Source organism: Stegostoma tigrinum, chromosome 23 (genome assembly GCF_030684315.1).
Source record: "Stegostoma tigrinum isolate sSteTig4 chromosome 23, sSteTig4.hap1, whole genome shotgun sequence".
Taxonomy (NCBI): domain Eukaryota; kingdom Metazoa; phylum Chordata; class Chondrichthyes; order Orectolobiformes; family Stegostomatidae; genus Stegostoma; species Stegostoma tigrinum.
In genome coordinates this window covers 11,803,040-11,826,062 of record NC_081376.1, presented here as the reverse complement: position 1 = coordinate 11,826,062, position 23,023 = coordinate 11,803,040, and the positions used below count along the sequence as shown (strand labels likewise).

At 41.0% G+C, this 23,023-nt stretch overlaps 1 protein-coding gene across 1 annotated transcript; it reads left to right on the top strand.

Moving 5' to 3' along the window:
* Positions 1-1,150: 1,150 nt before the first annotated feature.
* On the top strand, positions 1,151-20,799 carry uts2r5 (urotensin-2 receptor 5). Its single transcript, XM_048552461.1, has 2 exons — positions 1,151-2,248; positions 20,693-20,799. The coding sequence occupies exon 1, from the start codon at positions 1,151-1,153 to the stop codon at positions 2,213-2,215; it is 1,065 nt and encodes a 354-aa protein (XP_048408418.1). The 3' UTR covers positions 2,216-2,248; positions 20,693-20,799.
* Positions 20,800-23,023: the final 2,224 nt, after the last annotated feature.

Genomic DNA, 23,023 nt, shown 5'->3' with positions numbered 1-23,023 from the left:
CACCACCGCCTGCAAGTTCCCTTCCAAGCCACTCACCATCCCTGACTTGGAAATATATCACTGTTCCTTCAGTGTCAGTGGGTCACAATCTTGGAATTTCCTCCGTAAGGGCCTACCTACAGTACATGGACCGCAGCGGTTCAAGAAGGGCCAGTAGAGACAGGCTATAAACGCTGACCCAGCCAGTGACACGCACATCCCAGGACCCAATTTAGAAAGTTCCCTTTTGACAGTCAGTATTGATACTACTCCCATCGTTTTTTTTTAACCAGAACTGAACCGTTTCGGTTTGAAAAAATATTGGAACTAAACACATTTCCTCGGCGGGTTGTCTGTCTGCAGTAGGTGTGCTCTGGTCAATGTGTTCAGCTGTGCCACAAGTTCAGGTTCGATTCAGTCTCAGAGATCCATGATCAGCTCCCACCTCCCGCTACGTTGCCTCTGACAGATTTGGAGAGCCCTCCCCTCCCAGATCCCAGGCTTTACGGTTTCAATAAAAACACGGAGACTTGTATTTCTTCACGTTAGCTCAGCTTTACAAAACGCGTGCTTTGGGATGTAACGGTCCCACTGCCGGCTCGGTTTGGGGACCTACAGCAGAGAGTCACATCTCTCCGCCCAGCCACCGCTCCACAGCTATCGGCGAGTCTCCAAAACATCCTGCAAAATACATAGGCAGCTCGTTCAATCCTGCTCTTATTCCGCATTAATCCGGAATTAACATCTCTTCCGCCGAGTTTCCTCCCGTTAATGCAGGAACTCCTGGAGTTCTCTGCTGGGATCCACTAACATGGAGGGGAGGATTCTGTTTACAAAGTGATCGGAAATCCACCAGCTTTCTGATGGAGCTGCTGTCTCTCCCCAGATGAAAACAAATTTGTCAAACGCGTCCATCATCAGCACACATCAGCCTCCTTTGCCTGAATCCAGCGCTAGACTGGGAAGCGTCTCAGAAATACTTACTGATGATCTGGTGAACACTGTAGAGAGACAGAATGCATTCCAACAGTACTTCGACCATCTGATGAGCCTCAGAACCTGAACCGCGGCTGGTTGTGATCAGATTGAAACAAATCACATTCACTTCCACCACCAACCACCCCCCCCCCACCGCCCCCCGCCACGAGGTCAATTCAGGACCGTAAGGAACATGGAGGGGATATTCCCTGAGACAGTGAGCAACTTGTCCTCTGTTGTAAATTCTTCATCTTCAGCCTCAGAGTCAGGGAATGAAGCATTGATCACATTACTACTGGGCACCATTCTGACCATCATGTGCCTAATGGGGATTATAGGCAATGTCTACATCCTGGTGTTGATGACTCTATCCATGAGGTTTACTGGCTCCATGTACGTGTATATTGTGAATTTGGCCTTTGCTGATCTCCTTTACCTCTCCACCATCCCCTTTGTGGTGTGCACCTACTTCATGAAGGATTGGTACTTTGGAGAAGTTGGCTGTAGGATCCTTTTCAGCCTTGACTTTCTGACCATGCAGGCTAGCATCTTCATCCTGACTATAATGAGCACCGAGAGATACCTGGCAGTGGTCAAGCCCTTGGATACATTTCGGAAAAATCGTGCTTATAGAAGAATCATTACTTGTGCTATATGGTTCATTTCCTTTCTTCTTGCCGTTCCTACCATGATAATGATTGATCTCCACGAATTTAACCAGAAAGGAACAATAAAACGTATTTGTCACTCAACATGGACACCAAATGCATACAAGGTCTATCTGACTGTACTTTTCCACACCTGTATATTGGCTCCAGGGATACTCATTGGATTCTTGTACTCAAAGTTGGCTCACACTTACTGGCTATCACAGACCACAACTTTCAACACCAAAGGAATGAAGAAGTCACCCAAACAGAAGATCCTGTATATGATCTTGGCCATTATCTTTGCCTACTGTGTGTGTTTCTTGCCTTTTTGGGTATGGCAGTTGTTCAGGCTGTATTTCAGTGAAACTGTAAGTCTGTCTCCCAAAGCCATTGCCTACATTAACTTTTTTGTGACTTGCTTGGCGTACGGCAACAGTTGCATCAACCCTTTCCTCTACACCTTACTGACTAAAAACTACAAAGAGTACGCGAGAAACCAACAGAAGAACTCCCTTGAGTTCTCACAAAGGAAACACTCCAGGAACTCATCCCAAAGATTGGTGTCTACTGGCAGTCAGCAGTGCACTGAGACTGTCTCATGTAATTAAAGGGAGCTGGAGAGGACGCTTGTATGGATTAATGTGAGTATCAACGTACGCATGGATGTTGTTCATTATTTTTCATCTTACCATTTCAAGTAGGTTATTTCAATTAATAGATCATCTCAGCATACCATGGGTGATCTTATCTCACTGGTCATCATATCGTGCGTAGTCCTGGGTGATATTATCGTGCTCCACATCAGATAAAGTAATTGAAATAATGTGTTTGGTTTGGTTGATTTTCCTAACTAGCTTGTTTAAATAGAGGGAGGACTTGGGAAGATAATCTTTTCCTTAAAGTACAGACTGATTTTTAGAGTAAAAATATATGACTTAACAAAATCTGGTTTGCCTTGACCAGTAGCTCTTGCTAGGTGTTTCTTTTTTGATTAAGTCAGTTTGAAATAGGTGAGGACGTGAACCGTATGCTTTTTCTGTTATTTCTGAGAGAAAGACATCTTGTAGCAGATACAAGAATTATTTAAAGTATTCCTGCACATCCAAAGGATGAGAGATTAAAATGAGTAAACCATCCCACGTATCAATGATTAAGAATATGGGAGATCACCAGTGTCTTCCCCAGCATTCATCCCTAAAAATTAGCTGACTTATTATCACATTGCTATTTAGGGTAAGCTGCTATGCCCATAAAACACCATTTCCCACATTATAGAAGTAGCAAGACCTCAGATACCATTTTGATTGTGGCATACAAATGCAGGCCTTCCATCTTTGAAACAATTGTTTTCTTGATTGATTAATATATACAATTTATGATTTGTACAATTAAGTAATCACACAATTAAAAACTTGCTGAGAGAGGCAGACGGCAGTGCAAAAGAAATATTTTACATCCTGTACTTTGAGGCTAATTGTCGCTAAATTCACACAAGTTGTAGCAAAAATCGTTCAGTGTTCTAACCCTTCTGGCTTCAGGTTAATTAAAGCAAATGTTAATCTGCAAAAGAAAATGATCCCAAATTAATTACAAATTAGTTTGAACATTAGTCTGGCTTGCAGACATTTGTCACAAATATCTCAGAATACTTGCATTTGACCTACAATCCATCAGAGATTTCATCAACTTGTGAGACCCTGCTATAGCTGCTGCTTTCATCGGATTTGATTAAAATTGGCAACAAAACCCAGGGAATCTTTGATTTATTCAACAAGTTGGTCTGAATGGTGAAGGCAAATTACTTTTGAACGGAATTGCCGGTGAATGGGAAAGAACAGGGATGTGCTGGAAAATTTCTTTCAAGAATCCAGCACAGGCAGGATTAGTCACTTCTGCGCTGTAAGCTTCTAAAGATACACTTTTTATACTCTAAAATACGACTGATGTTTTGATTGGGCACCTAAATGTTTCCATTTCATAGAAATAATAGTATTTAAGTTTCTACAGTTAAAACTGCTTCAAAGTTGAATTCTGCTCAAAAGTATGTGCCTCACCCCTCCCCAATGCCAACAATATCTCCTCAGAAAGAAAAGAAAATCAGTGGTTTTGAGGCTGAGTCAAATGTACTCCAGTGTGTGAATTAAATATTGAGCTTATCTGGCAGCAATTGTATGGGACCTGCTAGTCATACTAGCACTTTCATTTTTTTTTACATCAGGCTGTGTCCCGTGTTGTATAATCTATATTTCAAAATATCAATAATTTGCTTCCTATCTGGTTCCTTGGCATGTTCTCAGCTTTTATACCCTTGATGTATGTTCTAACATACAGAGGGGTGCACCTACATTTAAACAAGGAGTATAAAACTGGAGGTGGTTTTATCGCAATTTTTTGACAGCAAGCAATAATAATCTTCCTACATTCCAGGCATTAGCTTGGATCTCAGTGCCATTGATGGAGCATGCAAGATCAAGTCAGTGTGCAGAAGCCTAATGCATGCTCACACAATTCTGGTCAATCAAACTGGCACTTTATTGTATAGAATTTACTGCACAGAAACAAGCCACTCAGCCCAGTTGGTCTGTGCTGGCATTTGCATTCATCAAGTCAAGCCCACATGCTGTACTGTAGGCACTGCAACATTAACACTTCACTCATTCACAGTTTTGCCTGGGTAATGATCCAAAGCATGGTAAATCATTTGCTTTAAGCCACATTATGACTCTCAAGTTTATTGAGGGTATTCAACATATAAACAAGGATAGGCAATTTGGCTGCTGAAGCCTGATATATCATGCGCTAAGATCATTGTAACCTGTATGAGCTAATACCACATGCCCACGTTTGATTTGTCTCATATCCCTGAATATTGCAAAATAAAATAACAAAATAAATCTGTTAGACTCCCAATAAAAATTAACAATTCACTTAGCTGCAGACTGCAATTTACAGAAATGCAATTTCAAACCTCTGGCATCCTTCGTACTCAAAGGTTTTTCCTCACTTTCGTCCAGAAAAAAAACAGCCTCTAACATTTCAGAAAGGTCTCCAGTTCAGGATGCCTGACAAACAGAACTCATTTCGGTCTGTCAGTTTCCCTTAATGTTTCAAAATCTTCAATTAAACACACCATAAACTTTAAATTCCAGGAATTACAACCCGAAGGTTGTATAACCTTTCCTGATAATATAAGGCTTGGGACAAAGAATCATTCTAGTAAATCTATTCTGCACTCTCTACAGGATCAGATTTTCCTTCCTAATCAGACTGACTACAGTATTGGATTGGAGTTGAGTAGATTTAAAGGTCAGCATCCATTCACTGTCTTGCTTATTTTCAGTACCTGTCAATCACGTTTAAACAATCTCTACATAAACTTCCAAGTCTCCACTGTTTTATTCTATTCACAATGTCAAAGGTCGCCTGTTCTGTCCTATTCAGATCCAAACTAAATGACCTCACACTTGGCAACTTTGAAAGCTGCCTGCCAGACTTTTGCCCATTTACTTAATCTATGAACATCTCTTTGTAATTTTACACTTTCATGGTGGTGTCACTGGCAAATTTGGATATATGGCTTTTTATTCTCTCGTTCAAGTCGAACAAAGTACAGGGAAAAGCTGAAATCTGAACAATAGATTATTGGGCGACATTACCTGTACTAGTCCCATTATCCCAATTAAAATACCTGCCTGTTCTATTTCATCAGTCTTCTTCCACTCAGCCCATTTCCTTGCCAGGTTAATAATATGCCTTCAATTCCACAGGTCTCAATTTTAGCAGACAATTGCTCACAAGTGACTTTGTCAAACGTTTTATAGAAGTCCATATCAATAATATCCATAGAAATTTCACTGTCTCTTACTATAGTCACGTCCTCAGAAACTGAAGCTGCCACTCACACTGGTTCCTCGTTTAGACTGAATGTGCCACAACTTCAGTGTGAAGCAGTACTTTGTAAAACTTAATGGTATTTTGAGAAGAAGGGAATGTCCTGATTCTGCCACTACCCCTGGCCCTGGTCCTGCCAATATTGTAAAATGTTGCTGCATGAAGGACATTCCTTTGTCTTCCTAGGAAACAGGTCTCCATGATCTCAGTGCAACTGGAAAATAAGTTCCAATAATCATTCAGGTTCCCATCACATTCTCTGTGGACCAATATCTGCAGATCCAACTTTAGCTGTACAGAATTTACTTATATTGGGCTTCCCGCTAATTCAGATGATTTCAAAACAATTTACAGCAATTTCTGAAATGTACTCACTGCTAGAATGCAGACAGGAGAGGTGGCATATGGTAATGTCATTAAACTGCCAAACCAGAAGCCGAAGCTAACTCTCTGGGGACATGGGTTCAAGTCTCAACGTAACAATCAGTGGAATTTTTAATTGATAATAATTCTGGAAGCATTAATTCCAGGAATTAATTATTAATTAATAATACTGAAATTGAAAAATTAGCCTCAGTATTGGAGATCATGAAACTATCATTGATTGCCATAAAAGCCCATCTGAGTCTTTCTTTAAATTCACTCATTGAATGTGAGTGGCCAGCATTTTTATGATCGCCTGTCCCCAGCTGCCCTTGAACTGAATGGTTTGCTAGGCAATTTGAGAGGACAGTTGTAAATCAGCCACATTGCAGTGGGTTTGGAGTTACATGTAGGCCAGACCAAGTGAGGATGACAGATTTCCTTTCTTGAAGGACATTAATGAACAGTTTTCCTGACAATTGGCAATGGTTTCATGGTCATCAGCAGATTTTTAATTCCAGATTTTTTATAATTTAATTGAAATTCCACAATATCCTTTGGCAGGGTTGAAACCCAGGCCTCCAGAACATTGATAATGAAATGTGAGGCTGGATGAACACAGCAGGCCCAGCAGCATCTCAGGAGCACAAAAGCTGACGTTTCGGGCCTAGACCCTTCATCAGAGAGGGGGATGGGGTGGGGGCTCTGGAATAAATAGGGAGAGAAGGGGAGGCAGACCAAAGATGGAGAGAAAAGAAGATAGGTGGAGAGGAGAGTATAGGTAGGGAGGTAGGGAGGGGATAGGTCAGTCCAGGGAAGACGGACAGGTCAAGGAGGTGGGATGAGGTTAGTAGGTAGGAGATGGAGGTGCGGCTTGGGATGGGAGGAAGGGATGGGTGAGAGGAAGAACAGGTTAGGGAGGCAGAGACAGGTTGGACTGGTTTTGGGATGCAGTGGGTGGAGGAGAAGAGCTGGGCTGGTTGTGTGGTGCAGTGGGGGGAGGGGACAAACTGGGCTGGTTTTGGGATGCGGTGGGGCAAGGGGAGATTTTGAAGCTGGTGAAGTCCACATTGATACCATTGGGCTGCAGGGTTCCCAAGCAGAATATGAGTTGCTGTTCCTGCAACCTTCGGGTGGCATCATTGTGGCACTGCAGGAGGCCCATGATGGACATGTCATCTAAAGAATGGGAGGGGGAGTGGAAATGGTTTATGACCGAGAGGTGCAGTTGTTTCTTGCGAACCGAGCGTGCAACTCCCCAGAACATTGGATATGTTTCTGCATTAATAGGCTAGCGATAATACCACTAGGCCATCACCTTCCCCAATGCCCTCTAGGTAATTTAGTATGAAGAAAACAAATTAGCAGCAGGAGTAGGCCATTCAGCCCCTTCATTTTTCCCTGGCTGATCTGATTTCTCTATTTTTCTGCCTATCCACCAACACCCTTCACCTCCCTTGTTAAGCAAAAATTGATTTGTCTCTGGCTTAAAAATATTCAAGGATCTAGCCCCCGGTGCCCTCAGAGAAGAGAGTTCAACACACACACAACCTCCGGGAGAAAAAATATTTCTTCATCACTGTCATAAATGGGAGACCTTTTAGTTTTAAACTGTGTCTGTCAGCTCAAGCCTACCCCACAAGAGGAAACACTGACTTAGCATCCACCTTGCCAAGCACCATCAGGACCATGTATCTCAAACCTGTTGTCCTTACTCAGTGTGGCCTACAAACTACTTCAGACCTATTCAGTTTAAGGCTAACAAACACTGGACTTGTCTGTGATGCCTATATCCTGTGAAAGATTAATGAGAAAGAAAGACAGTGGGTTGATTCCAATAACACTGCACAAACAATACTGAGAGAATGACGGGATAATCTGGTATTTGTGATGCTGTTTGATGCTGGTTGGCTTGGACACTAATTATAAACTTGTCTGCGTTTTGGTGAAGTAGTGCCATAAGTAGCCAGTAAGTCTACCTGAGAAAATCAAAGGAGCCTGTGTTTAAAGATATCTTGGAAAAAAAAATCTCCCCTTCTGAAATGTCAGCCCGAACATTGTGCTTAAGTCACGGGAACAGGACTTTAAATTCCCAACCTTTTGATTTAGAGGTAAGAGACCCATAAGCTGGCCTCAAGGGTAGGACATACCTTTATGGAGTGCAGACTACTCATTGACTCCAACTTCGAGAGACAGTAAAGGCATGGGCTGATCAGCTCACCAAGAATTAATTCTAATGAATTTCCCATGACGTTAAAAAAGTTTGAAAATACAGATCCAGATGTGACACCAGTATGTAGGAAGACTTCCCTGTTGCAAATGGTCCTGTACAGGTATTAAATAAATAATGAATCAATGCCAGCTTCACAATGTGAAACTGTACTTCTACACTTCACCTTAACTTTTTGGGGAACCAGAAAATTGGTTGGTATATAGTCCAGATATATTCAGGAACAAATGATATTTTAATAATGAAAGAAATGGAACTGTATCAAATGTAGAGTGTCGACAAGAATAGACAAGTTAAAGAGATAAATATCTGACAGACTAAAAAAAGGTATTGAAGCAGCAAGTCAGGGTAACAGAAAGAGACTGATCGATCCAACCAGTCCATGCTGACCTTAATCCCAATCTAAACTAATCCCACCTGCCTGTGCTTGGCCCATATCCCTCCAAACATTTCTTATTCAAGTACTTATCCAAATGTCTTTTAAATATCGTAACATCCAAACATCCATCACTTCCTCTGGGAGTTCATTCCATACATGAACCACACTCTTGTGTAAATTTCGTTTAGAAAACTTAAAGTCTTCACTGATGCTGCAAATTCCAACAAAATTAAAACTGAAGATCTGAACACAGATAAGTGAACTGGATTTTGAATTATTTGCTAATATAGCTCGAAATATTTCAATGTCCTGCTCCTGGGAAAGTTTGTAACATGTTTAATTAATCTAGCCTTGGAATATTTAAATGCTTTTCTGTAACAGTTAAATATTTAAGTAAAAGTATTCCTTGCTTCAACATGTACAGCTTAACCAAGCAATGGAAAGCTGCCCTTCAAATTTCACTTTTATATTAATTTATTAATAAAGCAGAGTTTTTGTTGTTCCATCTGTTTTACGAAATAGCAATCCAGAAAGCCACTTTGTCCTGTAATTAGTGGAGAGATGTAAAAATACATTAATCAAGAATTGTGATAGATTGTATCTAAATGATAGGAATCCAGTGTGTAAAAACATAATTATAGTTAAAAAAAGATAAATCTAGATCCCTGACTTTCTAACCTTTATATTTTGTCTCAAACACAAAGTCTCAAATTATTACATTCACTCCACATATTTATTTTGAGGAAGCAATACAGATCTAAGCTATCAGACTTAAATCTGAGCAATCATTAGAAATAGGATAAACTTTGGAAAGGAAATCTCTTCAGTCAAAACAAAATAATGAGCTATAATTACCAGTTAGAACAAATGGAATAAAATAACTTGTTTAGGTCTACGGGGTGAGACAGGGCTTCAGTCAAGTGCAGATCTTTACTTAAGGAATGAACAATTGTTTTGAAACTTGCATTTTCAGATCAGTTACAAGTATTTTAACATTTCAGCCAGATAGAAGTGCAAATGTAACCAAGCCTAAGGTCTCTGCTATAATTTAAATGTATTGTAATATAACAAATTACATTGCATAGCTAAATTTTAAAGAAATACATGAAGACAATATCATTTTTGGAACTTTTCTAAAGTCAGCTGAAATATGCTGAATAATCATTTTATGAGAGTTGTTTGGAAAAAATGAGAAAAATTATTTTGGCAAATTTGAAGGCTAGTAAACATACAATTTTATCAAAGCCTTAATCCATCTATCAGCAGTTTCTGATATTGGGTATTCTGTAAATGACAACGCCAGTCTGTGTTTCGCTATTTTCTTGAATGTGTCCACTTATTCCAGAGTCATTTACACTCTATTCCTCAACTAAGTAATGGATTGTTATAGATGTCCCATTTAGTCCAATTGCGTATCTTCACTGAGATAAGGAAAACATTGGACTATGGCTGCTGGAGAATCATTAGAATTTAAATATCTTGCTAAGGGTTTAATATTACCAAATTAAATTGGCCAGCAGAATGCGATAGATGCAACATCTAGTATGAGGTTTATTTAGCAGTTCTCATATAGCATATTTGTCTCAAGAACTTGAAGTCACAAGGATAAGGAGAAACAAATCAAAAGATTACTGTTCTCTCTCTTTTGCACAGCAAATTTTAGAGCAGGTTTCCACAGGCAAGTTCTTTTTAAATTCAAACATAGGGTGTGGACATCACTGGAAAGGTCAGTGTTTAGTATCTGTTCCCAACGTTGCTTGAGAAGTTTGTGGAGATCCAGCATCTCAAGAATCAAATGGCTTACTCGGCCATTTCAAAGAACTTTCCCTTGTTTTTATGAAGTTCTCAAGCCATATGCGAGGGTAAGGAAGGCAGATGTAAGCTGTATGATGTGGGAGCTGGCTGATCCCATTGTGAATGGCAGCGGCCACATCTGCAGCAAGTGTTAGTTGCTGGAAGAAATCCGGATAAGAATTAATGATCTGGAATCTGAGCTTCAAACTCTGCGGCACATCCGGGAGGGGGAGAGTCACCAGGACACTTTATTTCAGGAGGCAGTCACACCTGGTAGATTAAGTAATTCAAATTCAAAACGTTTTCAGGGACAACAGGGTGTGACTGTAAGTGAGGCAGGTAGGTAGTGCAGGAGCCTCAGCCCTTGACCTTGACCAACAGGTATGAGATTCTTGCTCCCTGTATGGATGAGGGAAAGGACAGTGGACAGTGAGCCAGCTGACCACGGCACTGTGCTGCAGAAGGCCATTCAAGAGGGGGGAGCAAAAAGACAGGTAGTTGTTATAGGGGATTCTATAATTAGGGGGACAGATAGTATCCTATGCAAGCGGATCAGGAGTCCCGCATGGTGTGTTGCCTGCCCTGTGCCAGGGTGCAGGACATCTCCGACCAGGTTGAAAGGATATTGGAGCGGCAGGGGGAGGATCCAGTTGTTGTGGTCCATGTTGGGACTAACAACATAGGCAAAGCGAGGGTAGAGGGCCTGTTCAGGGATTATCAAACACTAGGAAAAAAATTGAAATACAGGTCCTCAAGGGTCATAATCTCCGGATTACTGCCTGAGCCACATGCCAATTGGCATAGGGAAAAGAAAGTTAGGGAAGTAAACACATGGCTAAGGGATTGGTGTGGGAAAGAGGGATTCCATTTCATGGGGCATTGGCAGCAGTTTTGGAACCAAGGGGATCTGTACCGTTGGGACGGTCTCCACCTGAACTGCTCTGGAACCAGTGTTCCATGAAAAGGATAAATAGGGTGGTCAGTAGGACTTTAAACTTCTGAGTTGGGGGGAAGGGAAAGCGAAAGTGACGGGGAGTATGGAGTTAAATGGAAAGATAAGCAACAGGATAGCATGTGGGTGTAAGTTTGAGGCAGACTAGGAAAACAGCAAAAAGGAAGGATAGCTTAAGACAGCTTATGATTTCCAATATCTCTAGTAATGATAAGAAAGTTAGCATTAAGACACTTTACCTAAATGCTCATAGTATTCGCAACAAAGTAGATGAATTAACAGTACAAATCATCCTGAATGATTACGATGTGATAGGTATCACAGAGTCATGGTTGCAGGGAGTTCAGGGCTGGCAGTTAAACATCCAAGGATTCACAACTTAACGAAAAGATAAGGAGGTGGGCAGAGGGGGTGGGGTTGCGTTGTTAGTTCAGAATGAAATTAAATCTACGGCACTGAATGACACAGGGTCAGAGGATGTGGAGTCTGTGTGGGTGGGGTTGAGGAACCACAAAGGCAAAAAAACCATAATAGGAGTTATGTACAGACCTCCTAACAGTGTTCAGGACCAGGGGCGCAAGATGCACCAAGAAATAGATAGGGCATATCAGAAAGGCAAGGTCATGGTGATCATGGGGGACTTCAATAGGCAGGTAGACCACAAGGGAGCAGGCTATTCTGGACTTAGTGCTATGTAATGAGCCAGACTTTATAAAAGACCTTAAAGTAAGGGAACACTTAGGAGGCAGCGATCATAATATGGTAGAGTTCAGTCTGCAGTTTGAAAGAGAGAAGGCAAAATCGGATGTAATGGTATTACAGTTAAATATGGGTAATTACAGGGGCATGAGAGAGGAATTGACGAAAATCGACTGGAAGCAGAGCCTAGTGGGGAAGACAGTAGACCAACAATGGGAGGAGTTTCTGGGTGTAATTGAGGACACAGTACAGAGGTTCATCCCAAAGAAAAGAAAGATTATCCGGGGTGGGGTTAGACAGCCATGGCTGACAAAGGAAGTCAGGAAATGTATCAAAGAAAAAGAGACAGCCTATAAAGTGGCCAAGAGCACTGGGAAATCAGAAGATTGGGAAGGCTACAAAAACAAACAGAGGATAACAAAGAGAGCAATAAGGAAGGAGAGGATCAAATATGAAGGTAGGCTAGCTAGTAATGTTAGAAATGATAGTAAAAGTTTATTTCAATACATAAGAAACAAACGAGAGGCAAAAGTAGACATTGGGCCGCTCCAAATTGATGCTGGAAGGCTAGTGATGGGAGATAAGGAAATAGTTGAAGAACTTAATAAGTACTTTGTGTCAGTCTTCACAGTGGAAGACATGAGTAGTATCCCAACAATTAAGGAGAGTCAGGGGGCAGAGTTGAGTATGGTAGGCATTACAAAGGGGAAAGTGCTAGAAAAGCTACAAGGTCTAAAAATGGATAAATCTCCTGGCCCCGATGGGCTACATCCTCGAGTTCTGAGGGACGTGGCTGAGGAAATAGCGGAGGCTTTGGTTGTGATCTTTCAAAAGTCACTGGAGTCTGGGAATGTCCCAGATGATTGTAAAATTGCTGTTGTAACCCCCGTGTTTAAGAAAGGATTAAGACAAAAGATGGAAAATTATAGGCCGATTAGCCTATAATCTAGAATCCATTTTTAACAATGAGATTTCTAAATTCTTGGAAGTGCAGGGTTGGGTTAGAACAAGTCAGCATGGATTTAGTAAGGGGAGGTCATGCCTGACAAACCTGTTAGAATTTTTTGAAGAGGTAACGAGTATGGTAGACTAGGGAAACCCAGTAGATGTTGTCTATCTAGACTTCCAAAAGGCCTTTGATAAGGTACCTCATAGAAGGTTGCTGAGCAAGGTGAGGGCCCATGGTTTTTGAGATGAGCTACTGGCTTGAATGGAGGATTGGCTGTCTGACAGAAGGCAGAGAGTTGGGATAAAAGACTCTTTTTCGGAATGGCAACTAGTGACAAGTGGTGTCCCGCAGAGTTCAGTGTTGGGGCTGCTGCTGTTCACTTTATATATTAATGATCTGAATGAAGGGACTGGGGGCATTCTGGCGAAGTTTGCCGATGATACGAAGATAGGTGGACAGGCAGGTAGTACTGAGGAGGTGGGGAAGCTGCAGAAAGATTTAGACCGTTTAGGAGAGTGGTCCAGGAAATGCCTGATGAAATTCAACGTGAGCAAATGCGAGGTTTTGCACTTTGTAAAAAAGAATACAGGCATGGACTATTTTCTAAATGGTGAGAAAATTCATAAAGCAGAAGTACAAAAGGATCTGGGAGTGTTGGTCCAGGATTCTCTAAAGATTAATTTGCAGGTAGAGTCCGTAATTAAGAAAGCGAATGTAATGTTGTCGTTTATCTCAAGAGGGTTGGAATATAAAAGCAGCGATGTGCTTCTGAGACTTTATAAAGCTCTAGTTAGGCCCCATTTAGAATACTGTGTCCAATTTTGGGCCCCACATCTCAGGAAGGACATACTGGTGCTGGAGCGTTTCCAGCGGAGATTCACACGGATGATCCCTGGAATGGTAGGTTTAACGTATGATGAATGGCTAAGGATCCTGGGATTGTACTCATTAGAGTTTAGAAGGTTGAGGGGAGATCTAATAAAAACTTAGAAGATAATGTATGGCTTAGAAAGGGTGGACACTGGGAAGTTATTTCCGTTAGGGGGAGAGACTAGGACCCGTGGGCACAGCCTTAGAATTAGAGGGGGTAAATTTAAACCAGAAATGAGGAGACATTCGGGATGTGAGTTTGCTCGCTGAGCTGGAAGGTTCGTTTTCAGATGTTTCGTTACCATTCTAGGTAACATCATCAGTAAGCCTCCGACGAAGCGCTGGTGTTATGTCCCGCTTTCTATTTATCTGGTTAGGTTTCCTTGGGTTGGTGATGTCATTTCCTGTTCTTTTTCTCAGGGAATGGTAGATTGGCACCAAATCAATGTGTTTGTTGATGGAGTTCCGGTTGGAATGCCATGCTTCTAGGAATTCTCGTGCGTGTCTCTGTTTGGCTTGTCCTAGGATGGATGTGTTGTCCCAATCAATGTGGTGTCCTTCCTCATCTGTATGTAAGGATACGAGTGATAGTGGGTCATGTCGTTTTGTGGCTAGTTGATGTTCATGTATTCTGGTGGCTAGCTTTCTGCCTGTTTGTCCAATGCAATACCTTGCAAGAACTGTGACAAACACTACATTGGACAAACTGGCAGAAAGCTAGCCACCAGGATATAACACCAGCACTTCGTCGGAGGCTCACTGATGATGTTACCTAGAATGGTAACGAAACGTCTGAAAACGAACCTTCCAGCTCAGCGAGCAAACTCACATCCAGAGTCTCAACCTGAGCTACAAATCTTCTCAAAACTCGCTATGAGGAGACATTTCTTCAGCCAGAGAGTGGTGGGCCAGTGGAATTCATTGCCACAGAGCGCAGTGGAGGCCAGGATGTTAAATGTCTTCAGGGCAGAGATTGATAAATTCTTGATCTCACAAGGAATCAAGGGCTACACGGAGAGTGCAGGGAAGTGGAGTTGAAATGCCCATCAGCCATGATTAAATGGCAGAGTGGACCCGATGGGCCGAATGGCCTTACTTCCACTCCTATGTCTTATGTCCCGAAGGTATCAACCGATGCCAAGGCGGGTTTGAATAAATATTTGATGAAGAATAGACGGGGGATTTCGTGACAAATATGGACAGCGATGCATAAGCTGAATACTTAATGTTTGTTTTGAAAACAGCAATGTGCAATATAACTACCTATAATCATAGAGTGGGATTTTAGAATCAATAAATTAATTTGAACAAGATGGATGGGGACTTGTAACCTTTGATAGAAGGTTTGAAACTGTTGAATCCACAATGATCCGTAGCTCTTTCAATGGGTCACCACAGCCATCTAGCACCTCAACTGAGTATTGCTACTACCTGACCCAAGACATTGGTATGATCAGCTATTCACCCTTGAAGGACATCACATTTAGGGTGATCCAGCTTTGACTCAACAATAATCCAAACATTTTTTCAGCTGATACTAAATTGCAGGCAGAAACTGGAATCCTAAATGATTATTTTCCTTATCGCCATAACATTCCAAATCCTATGCCAGCTGAGGTAAGTTAACCCAGTATAGTCCATGGTAGTCAATTGGGAATCCTGGTATTAATAGCTTCATGCTACGCCTGGAGAAAGTGCTGTTCACCTGGCTATCAAGGAGTCATAGTTTGCCAGAAAATAAGTCACAGAATAATGTCAGCCATATCAAAGTGCGGAGCTGGATGAACACAGTGGGCCAAGCAGCATCTCAGGAGCACAAAAGCTGACGTTTCGGGGTCTAGGCCCAAAACGTCAACTTTTGTGCTCCTGAGATGCTGCTTGGCCCGCTGTGTTCATCCAGCTTCACACTTTGTTATCTTGGATTCTCCAGCATCTGCCGTTCCCATTATCTCTGATGCCAGCCATATCGTATATTTTCTACACTCATCAAGTTATTTTGACTTTAGGTGATAGTCAAAGATAGGAGAGAAGTGTAATGTGCAGCTGAATTATTAATCTCTTTTAGATTGTCACACCAGTGTCAGTTATCTCAGAATTATAATGCTGCCAAAGTTTTGCAAGTGATAAATTTGGTGCTAGTATGTTCATTCTGAAACACAGGCTGCATTTTTCAAGTAAACTGAATGCCACAGATACTTGCTGGATATTCACTGAGTCACTGACAGCACTTGTACAGATCACTTTCACAGCAACTTCTCTCTGACAGCTATCTGTTCAGAAATGTTGCATCTTGTGATCTCAGTGAGAACGCAGAACTGAAAATGTACAAACCAGACTGATGCAACGCTGGCAAAATTCTCTGTTAAGAGATATCAGTACTGAAACTTGAATGACTCTGTTTCCATCAACTCAACCAAGTAGGGCATAAAGACAATCTTTCATTGGTCCTTCAGCACTCAGGTCCCTTTGTTTCCAATCCATCAAAACCCCTGGTTGCATGATTGTGTAAAATCTTTGTGGCTTGATAGTCCCTGAACTGAATCTCCTGGTCAATGCCTTCTTCTGTATTTGCTTTCCTGAGTAACTTTGTCTATTTCCTGTCCCATCTTTGTGCTTCCTTGGGGCATAAACCATTAGTTAGTCCTTAATTACTGCTAGAATTAATCTCCCTTTGCCTTTCTCCGTTTCCTCCACTTTGCACAAACCCCTGTTATTCCACATTAGCATGGCTGAAGGCCTCTTTCACACAGGGTAATACACTATAATTATTCTGACTGCTAACTGAGATCTCCCCTCCAGGCTAATGGTTTTAGAGTCTCATCATTGATTTCAATTATTTCTATGAATCTGACCAGCTTTTTTAGGTGATTGTCTCCATCTGAATGTCCCAGCAGATCTCTTGCACACTCCAACTATATACAATTACTGATTGCCTTTCTCCATTCACTTGATTAGTGACAGATACTATTTCGGTCATTCTCACACTGCCTTATTGAATCCCTTTCAAAAGACTCTAAAAACATGTATTTGTGCTTTTCCAGTTGCTTATATATTCAAATTTCCCATAACCTCTTGCTGTCCCATCGTCCCATTGTAAAGTGTTGAATGTTCATTTACATATTGGCTGTTCATAATTTTCCACAAGAATTTCCATAAGAACTACCTCATCACTGAACTTAGAAATGCTCTCTCTCTTTTCAGAAATGGTCCATGGTTTCTTACACCTTGCAGTAATGGTCCTGATGGAATACTTTGGAACAGAGATCCTGATAGAACCAATTTCAGTCACAGGAGTTAGATATTAATGTACCACCAATCATTCCAATGTATCCTCATTTGAAAATAATGGGAAAATAAGAGGTTGCAAGGCAATGGAATTGCCTTTGTTGTCTCTTCTCAAGGAATCCCTCATGATATAGATTGGAAGGGTCCATGACATTTTTTTTCCTTTGGCAAGGGTTGGAATTTGCAGGGTGATGCTAAACTGCCTTATGTTTCTAATCATGCAGCAAGATTCCCATCACTTGGAAAACACAAGTTGCCTCAAGCACTTTGGCTGGTTAGCACTGAAATATCTTAGCTGTCTGCATCTGAGAAAACAGGTCATAAATTTTCAACAGAGTCAACACCAAAGGGATTTAGGGAGGGAATTGCTGAAATTAAGTCATAATCATATTCATTCTTATGGGAACACTCAGGATCTATCAATAGCAAGGACAATGCCAAAGTGAAATTTGAATAAAACCAGCCAACAACATGGGCAGCACAATGGCTCCGTGGTTGGCACTGCAGCCTCACAACACCAGGGACCCAGGTTCACTTCCACTCTTGGGTCACTGTGCAGACTTTGCATCTTCTGTCAGTATCTATGTGGGTTTCCTCCCACAGTCCAAAGATGCACAGGTTAGGTTGATTGGCCATGCTAAATTGCTCATCGTGTCCAGAGACATGCAGGCCAGGGAAATGCAGGGTCATCGGGAAAGAGTAGGGGGGTGAGCTTGGGTGGGATGCTCTTCTGAGGGTCGGTGTGGACTCGATGGCCCAAATTGCCTGCTTCCACAATGTAGGGATTCTGTGATTTGATTTAAAAAATGGTACAGAAAGCCATGCTATTATCTTTCTTTCCACTCTGCTCGCCCTGATCTCCCTGCCAATGTCTTCTTTACTTTCTGAGTCACAAGCCTAGCCAGTTATGGCTAGCAAATGATCCAGCAACTGAGGGGAGATTATGGGGAAAGGATGGCCCACAGAAGCTCACCTGCCATCCCCTCCACCAGTTACTAATACTTCCTTCACCAACAAATAGAATTTATATCACACCTTTAACATGGATCAACATCCTAAGCTTCACAGGAGTGTTATGAAGCAAAATCTGGGACAAAGCATGTGTAGTATGAAGTCATATCACCAAAAGCTTGGTCAAAGAGACAGGACTGTAGAAGAATCTTTGAGCAGGACAGAGAGGTAGAAAGGTGCAGAACTGTTCCCTTATTTCCTTTTACTTAACCACTATACCTGCCCCTCCTTCACACATCCTCACTCCCATTTCTATGGAACTCTTGTATCCTTTTTGGTTCAATTAATTCATTAATCTCTGCTCCTTTCCCAATGCCATTCATCGCACCTCCATTCTCTCATTCTGATGGACCTTTCTATTTTCCATTTCTATCTCTTGCTCTCAAGACTATTTTCTTACAACATTCATCTTTTTTTGTTTTAAAACATGTTATCATTGAGAGCTACCTGCCTACACCAAACTGTGGGAAGTTCCCATAGGGCTTGCTTGAATTATAGCCCCCGTGTCCTCTTTGCAATGGTCATCTCTGCCCTGATGGCTGCTATACTTTTTAAGCAATGTGCTGCTGCTGTTCCAGAATGACCAACTCAAAGAATTGAATAAAGCTGTGAGCAAATCACCCTAAATGTTACTGATGAGCAGATGTTTTAATATAAGTAGACTAAATAATATTACCAGACCATTTTTAAGCAGAATTTTGATAGGAATATCTGGTCTGCGAACTCTCAGGAGGGGTCCTGTAGTTTTCAAACAATGCAGTGAGCTATCTCTCTCCATGTGACTATACTACCCTCAGTGTATATCCCTATGTATTGTGTAAATAGGTGTTTGGATTCTGAAGAAATCAGACTTTTATTCATAAAGAACTTTCTTTTATACGTGACAACAACTTCAATACCACTCCAAGTGTAGGGGTTTATCTAAAGACATTACAATACTCTGGGAGCATTGGGGTTGTCCTGATATCAAGAGACACTGGGGATTGTCGTGTTGGGGCTGTTGAACACACTGGTCTTTGTACAGAATATGTGGCAACCCCAGAGCATCGCAAAACATTCTACAGCCAATGAACTACCTTTGAAAGTTAGCCATTGTTGTAATATGGAAAATACTGCAGCCTATTTGCTATCAGTGAAGTCCCACAAACAACAATTCATCAACAAACTACTCATCAGAAAATCTGTTTTTTCAGTGATGTTGTCGGATGGTTAATGTTGACCAGGACACCGGGGGTGGGGTGGTAACTCACTTTCTCCTCTTCGAAATACTGTCATGGGATCTTCCATATCTGAAAAATCCAACCTCCATCAGAGCAGATCTTCACTGGATTGGCAGTCCATAGCTCTGTGCTGAGATCTTTGGTGTGAGCCCCGAATGCGCAATGTCCTGATACGAGGAAGAAGTATTAGCATTGGAGTCAGACCTCAGGAACTGGTAGTGGCCACTTGGAAATGGGGTCCCCATTCAGCAGGACTGATGAGACCCTTGGTACATTAGAAGGGAAACTCTCTGGGTTTGGGGTTACTGGCTTTTAACAGTATTGGAGTGGGTGGAGCAGTCCTTAAAAGGTTTGACAGAAATGGAGCCCAACAGAATCACAGCACAACTTTCCAATAACTCCTTCAAGAGAGTCTGCTCAAACTCCAGTCCCCATTAAACTCACGCTCATTCACCTCCACTCTGGATCCATCCACCACCCTTTATATACCCTCAAGAATGTCTAGCCACCACTTTCCCATTGTTAGCCAGTTCTTGACCTTCTGCTCCTACGCCATTTTAGCATAAATTCTCTGTTTCTTAAAACTGACTGAAATAAATCACTGCCTTGGGACACAGCATTTTCTATGATGTATTTATAATGTCTACCAGGAAGAAATTTACCCTTTAATGTTCTTAATAAGTCCTCTTATAAAATCTGTACCAAATACAAGTTTCCTGAAGCCTCAAAAAGCAAGGTGTTTTGTAACATTTTCTATGACAATTAATATTAGTCCATTCTCGAGGAATAATTTCTGTGTGTTTGTGTCTGAACATCGATAAAAAACTGTGATAACATGTCCACAGGTGGGTTGAGGAGTTTATGATATAAATACATGATTGTTAGGTCATATATGTAAATACAATCATTTGCCTGAAAAAAAGGACCATTGAGAATTCAGGCCAAATTAACTTTTAAATATTTTGTTAGTACAGTGAGCTGAACAGAACAGATTGGGGAATTAGGGACATTTTATAGCTATCACACTAAATAATCCAGTTTTAGTTCACAGTATCTTAGCTCTGAGCAACTGGATTAGGTCAAAGCATATAAAAAACAATTAGTGAAGCCATTAAAAGACAATTTTAAAAATCCAATGATATTTGCAATCATGTTACTGTTTTGTTTAAACCCTTGTATTAGAGTTTAGAGAGTTTTGGATACTAGAAAACTTGTCAGAGCATAATAATAGCAGAATAAATCTACATAGCTTCAAGTACAGGCACGTGAACTCTCAATAGACTGGAAAGAAAGTATACTGAATCATATACTAAATTCATTTGTAGTTCTATGAGAGGACATTGCATTTAGTTATTGGACTGGTGTGTTTTAAATACGCAATGAACATTACCCTATTTTGTTATTTCCATCTGAAGTAAACAAGTTTGTTTCTTTCATTGCAGGTGTCTCTAATCAGAATCGTACTTCTCTCCAAGGTTATTGTCTGCCATCAACCAATAGTTTTCAGCTGAGTTCACTGCTGTTCCTCTACCTTTAAGTTGTTTCTGCTTTTTGCAGTATCCCACCAGAAGCAGCAGCAACAGCAAGTGCAACAGTTGAGTCACAGTCACTTGTATCTGCAATTATTTACACATGAGCCACTAAGCTACACTAAAGCAAAAGCCAAAGATATAGGTGCAAAGTGTAGTCAGACTGAATCATTTCTTTACTGCAATATATATGAGTTTTACCAAAATACTCAATTGGAAACTGACAAGCATTTGGCTTAATAAAGATATAAATAAAACTTTGTTAACAAACTGGAAGGGCATTGATATAGCAGTCGGCCCATCCCCAATTATTATTCCAATTGCAATCTCCTCTATTTTTGTGCATTACAGACCAAGTCACTATGTCAATTTAGCTCTTTGTTTTTATATATTAAGGACACCTTTCGCTGTTAGCTGTGACATGACTTGCGAGTTGACATAATCAATCAGGTATATGAAAATGGAATAACTATTGGAGACGCTGCTAAGCAATCTATTTATGTGGCCCACAGTAAACAGAGTTTCTTTAAAACAGAGTCCTTATGAACGACAGCAAACAGATCCTATTTACTCAGAAAGCAGAGTCTATTTAAGCAGAGTGTCTATCACCTGAAGATTCAAGACTGAAAAGCGGAAACCATGACTGAAACTACAGCAAGGCATCTTGAGAAAAACAAGATTATGTCTCTGGTAAACTATCGTGAATCGAGGTTGGTTACTTGACACAAATCATCGTGTAAAATTAATCCAAGTCCGTTACAATGATGCAGTTACCAGGCTTCAAAGGTGTATGAGTTGTCAATCGTTTCCATTCGGGCCAGGAATGGAGTGTCCCTATTTGCAGCGCTGGGGAAAAGCCAATGGAACAGAAACCTATGGGACGCAGAACCATATGTTAATTTGCATTCTAAAGAACGAAGATTTATCGATACAGGAAATGGGACCTAATTCTTGGAAACAGCATCTAAATGCAAGTTGCAGTCTGTAGTCAAAGCTTCTTACTGGAGACAACTATGCTTCAAGACATCTTTGGCCCCTGCAGTAGCGAACGTGATGGAAAAGATTGAGAAGGTCCTGTCAACAGGCACCTTTAGTAAGTTTTGCCAGGGAACTGCAATCACTTCCAGCAGCTATAATCAGTGAATCTAGGGAGACATTTAAGTGCTCAGCAACGAGTTGCATTTCTTCATCCTATTCCTTATAATTTTAATTGTTCCATGTATAAAAATGCTAACTAGGTGTTTTTGAGGTATTATATGTTTGCTGGCAATTTATTTCCAACAAGAGACTGTCTTGTATGAATATCTTCGCTCCATAATTCAGTTGCAATGTTCCACAGAACTGTGTTTGGAAAAATGAGTGTCTATGTGGTAACACGACTATATTTGCAGAATTTCCACACAACACTTGAAAGGAAAAGACTGTAGGGCTATGGAGAAAGAGGACAGTGGGAAAGAATTGAATAGCTCCTCAAAGCACTAGCACGAGCACCATGGGCTGAATAGCCTCCAGCTTTGCGGTACAATTCTATGATTGTTAAGGACGGGCTGTCTTATCAAATAAAATAAAGCCACCAAGCTGAGCAAACTCAGTTCATTAAGCTCCCCAGTTGCTCACCAAGTTTACATAAAGCAACGTTGAGTCATGCAAAAGGATCCACACTGGTTGGTTTGGCTGACAAATTCAATTGGTTTTGTACATCGGGTTAGAAATGGGGAAGTGCCACTCACCTGGGCCTTTTGTTCGTTTTTGACCAACCCCACAGGAATTTCGTAGATGGGCACTATAAAGGTATGATTGTGACACTATCAAACCTTGTTCATAAAAACTAGCAACTTGGGAAAAGACCAGTCAGCGCCTCATGGAGTTGAGATACAAATCATTCATGGTCTAAAGGAACAGCTGAACATGCTTTGTGCTCTGAATGGTCTATTCTTATTGTTTTGTATCCCAGCCAAAGAATCAATGGCTTTAAGAAATTAGGAAGCGAAATTTATTTTTAAAAAGTAAGTGGATATTGATTAACAAGTTACAATTCTCTGGCAGAGAAAACCTGAGATCTTGACTTTGTGCGACATCTTTAAATGAATGATACTGAATCACAGTCCATTTTACATCACTTTTGATTTCTATCCACATTGACTTCATCGTAACCAAGAACAAAGAAAGATGTAAAACAGAGTGGACATTTCCTAACACACATTTCACATTGTCTGACAAAACCAAGGCCAATAGCAATATGTA

Bases quoted from the DNA above. Each gene is read 5' to 3' on its own strand.
- uts2r5 (XM_048552461.1), top strand. From the start codon at position 1,151: ATGGAGGGGATATTCCCTGAGACAGTGAGCAACTTGTCCTCTGTTGTA.